At 42.3% G+C, this 5,690-nt stretch overlaps 1 protein-coding gene across 1 annotated transcript; it reads right to left on the bottom strand.

Moving 5' to 3' along the window:
• Window positions 1-511: 511 nt before the first annotated feature.
• On the bottom strand, window positions 512-1,761 carry LOC146615793 (trace amine-associated receptor 13c-like). Its single transcript, XM_085373768.1, has 2 exons — window positions 1,589-1,761; window positions 512-1,328 (listed from the first exon to the last, which is right to left on the bottom strand). The coding sequence occupies exons 1-2, from the start codon at window positions 1,759-1,761 to the stop codon at window positions 512-514; spliced, it is 990 nt and encodes a 329-aa protein (XP_085229894.1).
• Window positions 1,762-5,690: the final 3,929 nt, after the last annotated feature.

Below are 5,690 nucleotides of genomic sequence, written 5' to 3'. Positions count from 1 at the left end.
GCTGCCACAGTTGCATTCTGTTTCTGACAATATTTCAGGCAGTATGTGAAGAACACCTTTGAACAGACAATGATATCATTTACAAAATGATATCATTGTCTGTTCAAAGATGAAGAACACCTTTGAACAATGATCTTTTACAAAATGAAAAAAAGACATGAACCATGAAACAGTTTCTGAATATTGTGATCAATTAATGATTATATTTGAATAAAAAACAAACAAAAAAAAAACACACTTCCCTTTTATTTCTATGGCATCAATAATAGTGGTCTTAATTGCAGAATCAGACAAAAATACAGAATTACTTCAAAGATGATTACAGAAACTGTCATTGATCTGGATAAACATAAATATCCCGGATATGTAATAATTTCCAATTTTTAGAATATGCCTAATAAGGTGAACAACACACATTATTCTCCTTGTTCTCTTAAAGAGACAGAAAGGGTTTTAACAGCTGGTTGTTCAGTTTTTATCATAAACATCTTTTTGGAAAGATCTCTTTCTTCTACAGTATGCTGACCTCACAGGAGCCTGGCTGAAGTATCTGTAGAGTGACAACTAATTTCACAGCTTTTCTAAACCAGGGGTAGAACATAGCATAAATCAAAGGATTTAGACAGGAGTTAAAATAATACAGATAGATCACAATGGATGCAGATGAGCTATTGAGCAACTCGTATCCAAAAAATGAAACAATGTAATATGGGCAGAAACATAATAGAAACACAAGAACAAGAACACCCAGAGTCCTGGCTGCTTTTAACTCTGATTTCTTTGCTGTTAGAGTCACTGAGAGCTGCAGTGTGACAGCTGTAACATGAGAGCGCATGGCACGGGCCTGAGACACAGCCACCACAAATACTCTCATATACAGAAATACGATGACAGTAACTGGAGCAATAAAAGTTAAAACAATGTCAGTGGTTCCTACAATGTAGTCTATGACAAATACACATTCTCCATAACAGGAAGTATGTCGTTCTCGTTGAAGCAGGTCGTCCTTTATAAATAGTATGTTGTAAAAAACCGAGCAGAGCCAACACAGACAGACGCAGAGTTTCACTCTTCTGTCAGTGATTCTGGTGGGGTAATGCAGAGGGTCACAAATAGCCACATAGCGGTCGACTGATATCAGCACCATAATGCCCACTGAGGCAGAGGTAATGACGAAGCATATATAACTATACAGAGAACATGTGAGTTGACCAAGAAACCAACAAGCTGTGTCTCGTAGGATTTTTGCTGGCATCAACAACAGACCAATGAGAAAGTCTGAGACAGCCAGAGAGAGGAGGAGGATGTTAGTGGGTGTGTGGAGCTGTCTGAAAGAAGAGAGAGAAATATCAAGAAGTCATTATTTCTATACTAAAACAATCTAAACAAACAAAATTATTGCAGCTGTCCTATCCGAAAGTGTAGACAGTTGAAAGGGTAGTAGAGGATAGAATCTTTAGAGTTGCACATTATTGTCCGATAATAGTCTACCCATAAGATATAAATTAATTTAAATTTAGTCGTAATTAGTAGTAGAGTTGTAGTAGTAGTAAAGCCACAGCAGAAGTTTAAAAAAGTAAATCTCTGCCTGAAGTGGGAGACTGAGACAATGACGAGAAGGTTGAGAGCCACAGTTAGCAGAGAGACTGAAAACACCACAACGTAAGGGAGCAAAACTTGAGACAGAGATGTTTTAGGCTTCTTGCAGGAGATGTTGAAGAGTTGTGGAAAGCAGAGCTCTGCTTCGTCCTGGGTCTCCATCTTCACACACCTGCAGAGAGCTGCAGCTCTGGCATCAATGTGAGCAGAATATAACTGATCCTCACACCTTCTCTAAACTCCTCCCCTCATCATTCTTTCAGCGTCTGTAATGCCCCCTTCAGTGCACACTGAATCCAGGCTGACCACTTGCTGATAGTATTGTATTAATCTGGCAAGTAATTACTGACCACATCTAGCCCAATGTTCTTAGGGTTACATTAGTTTCTGAAAATGCTACATCCTAGTAACATTAGCTAACTAAAACTGCAAACTGCCTTTTTTGTAAATTAATGTGCTTTTCAAAATAAAGCAGCACCAAGCCCTGTTTGCACAGTCTTAGAGCAATGGCTGTAACCTACATCCTTATGATAACAGCAACTGCAACAATAAAGGTTAGAAAATAAAGCTTATTAGTCTCTGCAATGTACCATATGGGAATCACAAATTCTGTATGGCAGGAACCTTCCTGGTTGAATAAGATCATTTGTTACAAATACACTGCTGTAGAAAATACAACAGGTCCATGAATCACAGAAAAGGAGTTTTACTCTTTCTGAGACTCAAGTGGGATAATGCAGAGATTCACAAATAGAAACACTCATATTTTAGCACCATGTCTGCTGCAGAAATTCCCCAGACTTGCCTGCTTAGGTCCCATTCGGAAGCCCTGTGGACAGGCTACTCAAGACCTACATGTGCACATTGCCACATTATTGCCAGTAGGGTGTGGACTAGAATTCCCGGTTTCCTTCCACATATAGCTTTGCAAAAATTGCATAGAAAGCGCTTGCATAGTCATGTTTGACTTCATGCTTTTCTGAATAGTTTCTGAGATGCTTAGAACTCGAATTGCACTGCTGGAAATAGTTTATTTTGATGCACATGCTGTTTTCTTTGCAAATTTGCATCATAGGATTGTTTTTTGTTTTTCCTGCAGTATATAAAAATTGTTGTATCTCAAAAATAAAACTATGAAGACACTCAAAATAAATTTCCTGTTGTTGTAAACTATTTTTTGCAACTTTTTTGTATTTAAAGTTTTGAGGGATAAACCTCTTAAATTTCCCCAAGTAGAAATATATGTAAAAAAAACAAAAACGATTTTCAATTCTTTTGTAGTTTATTGCACTTTTTTGTAATTAATGTAGTTACTATGGACTTAATGCATACATATTATTAAAATATGGGCTATAACAGTTGTATTGATATACAGTGGGGCAAAAAAGTATTTAGTCAGCCACCGATTGTGCAAGTTCCCCCACCTAAAATGAAGACAGAGGTCAGTAATTTGCACCAGAGGTACACTTCAACTGTGAGAGACAGAATGTGAAAAAAAATTCCATGAATCCACATGGTAGGATTTGTAAAGAATTTATTTGTAAATCAGGGTGGAAAATAAGTATTTGGTCAATAACAAAAATACAACTCAATACTTTGTAACATAACCTTTGTTGGCAATAACAGAGGTCAAACGTTTACTATAGGTCTTTACCAGGTTTGCACACACAGTAGCTGGTATTTTGGCCCATTCCTCCATGCAGATCTTCTCGAGAGCAGTGATGTTTTGGGGCTGTCGCTGAGCAACACGGACTTTCAACTCCCGCCACAGATTTTCTATGGGGTTGAGGTCTGGAGACTGGCTAGGCCACTCCAGGACTTTCAAATGCTTCTTACGGAGCCACTCCTTTGTTGCCCGGGCGGTGTGTTTTGGATCATTGTCATGTTGGAAGACCCAGCCTCGTTTCATCTTCAAAGTTCTCACTGATGGAAGGAGGTTTTGGCTCAAAATCTCACGATACATGGCCCCATTCATTCTGTCCTTAACACGGATCAGTCGTCCTGTCCCCTTGGCAGAAAAACAGCCCCATAGCATGATGTTTCCACCCCCATGCTTCACAGTAGGTATGGTGTTCTTGGGATGCAACTCAGTATTCTTCGTCCTCCAAACACGACGAGTTGAGTTTATACCAAAAAGTTCTACTTTGGTTTCATCTGACCACATGACATTCTCCCAATCCTCTGCTGTATCATCCATGTGCTCTCTGGCAAACTTCAGACGGGCCTGGACATGCACTGGCTTCAGCAGCGGAACACGTCTGGCACTGCGGGATTTGATTCCCTGCCGTTGTAGTGTGTTACTGATGGTGACCTTTGTTACTTTGGTCCCAGCTCTCTGCAGGTCATTCACCAGGTCCCCCCGTGTGGTTCTGGGATCTTTGCTCACCGTTCTCATGATCATTTTGACCCCACGGGATGAGATCTTGCGTGGAGCCCCAGATCAAGGGAGATTATCAGTGGTCTTGTATGTCTTCCATTTTCTGATGATTGCTCCCACAGTTGATTTTTTCACACCAAGCTGCTTGCCTATTGTAGATTCACTCTTCCCAGTCTGGTGCAGGTCTACAATACTTTTCCTGGTGTCCTTCGAAAGCTCTTTGGTCTTGGCCATGGCGGAGTTTGGAGTCTGACTGTTTGAGGCTGTGGACAGGTGTCTTTTATACAGATGACGAGTTCAAACAGGTGCCATTCATACAGGTAACGAGTGGGGGACAGAAAAGCTTCTTACAGAAGACGTTACAGGGCTGTGAGAGCCAGAGATTTTCCTTGTTTGAGGTGACCAAATACTTATTTTCCACCCTAATTTACGAATAAATTCTTTACAAATCCTACCATGTGAATTCATGGATTTTTTTTTCACATTCTGTCTCTCACAGTTGAAGTGTACCTCTGGTGCAAATTACTGACCTCTGTCATCATTTTAGGTGGGGGAACTTGCACAATCGGTGGCTGACTAAATACTTTTTTGCCCCACTGTATATGTAGACAGATGGGCTACTCGCCTTTCTTTTTCTCTGTCTCTCTCTCTCTCTCCTGCGCTCGTTCTTTTCGCTGCGCAACTAGGTTAATTGGGAACCCACCTGCATATTGATTGCAGGGTGGGGTTAGCCCGTATAAAGCTAAGCCGGTGTTTTTGTTGGATCATTCCTCCCGTGCATTCGGCGCAAAGCAGCAGTAAATGCTGGCACACTGCGACGGACTGATCAGCAAGAGCAGATCATATGACAGCTACAGGTATGCTCTCGCTTAACCTCAGATTCCCTCCGAGTACTGGAATTTGTGTTAATATAGTTTTTGACTCCCTCAGACATCGGTGCGTGTGTGGTTCTTTGTGTCTGGGGGTGGGCGTCCAGGTACACACCGGCTCACTCCTTGGCGGCCGTTTATCGGGGCCTGGAGCCTGGGGCTCGCTCGGGCCCCTTCGGAGGTGGGGTGCCCCTGGCCTCTCGGCCTGGGGCTCGGTCACTCAGGCACAGCTGGCTGCCGGCGGAGCTCACGGGCGCGTCACTGCAACTCCCCCTGGCTTCTGCTCCGCGGCTCCTGAGTGAGCCCTCATCTGGGACTCTCCTCAGCTCTTTCTGGGACAGTGGCGCGGCTGCCCCTCTGTTGGTCTTCCTTGGTCTCTTGTGTTCTGGGGGCCTCTGGATGTCTGGAGTTTTGATCTCCTCCATACCTGCTTCATGCCCTGGAGGACGGGGCTGTGGCCCCCCCACACCCTCTAGCAGATCATTACATGAAGGAACCTTTAAAAAAAAAAAAAACAAACGCGTCCATGCTCACAGGTGTACACACGGGTGATCACACCCACAAACTACACCCTTTTTGGCTCCTACCTCAAAGCACACTGTGTTCTGTTGATCTTATGTGCTGCACAATAATGTTTAATATTCAGTATTTACTGTCATATTCCCATATATCATTGTGATGTTGTTTATTCTATTACTCTTGTTCTCTTCTGCTTGTTTTCTTTTTTCTTTCTCAACAGGTGATCCAGGTGATCGATAGATGCATTTTCTTTTTCTTTTTTTTTTCTGCCCATTCTGTTGGTTTTTGTTTTTTGCCCTTCTCCCCCGTCCCTCTTCTCAGCTGTT

This window comes from Diplotaxodon limnothrissa, linkage group LG16 (genome assembly GCF_057381915.1).
Source record: "Diplotaxodon limnothrissa isolate DT_005_m linkage group LG16, D_limnothrissa_male_GT1.1, whole genome shotgun sequence".
NCBI classification, from domain to species: Eukaryota; Metazoa; Chordata; class Actinopteri; order Cichliformes; family Cichlidae; genus Diplotaxodon; species Diplotaxodon limnothrissa.
The sequence above is the reverse complement of the archived record's forward strand: the minus strand, read 5'-3'. Positions and strand labels throughout refer to the sequence as shown.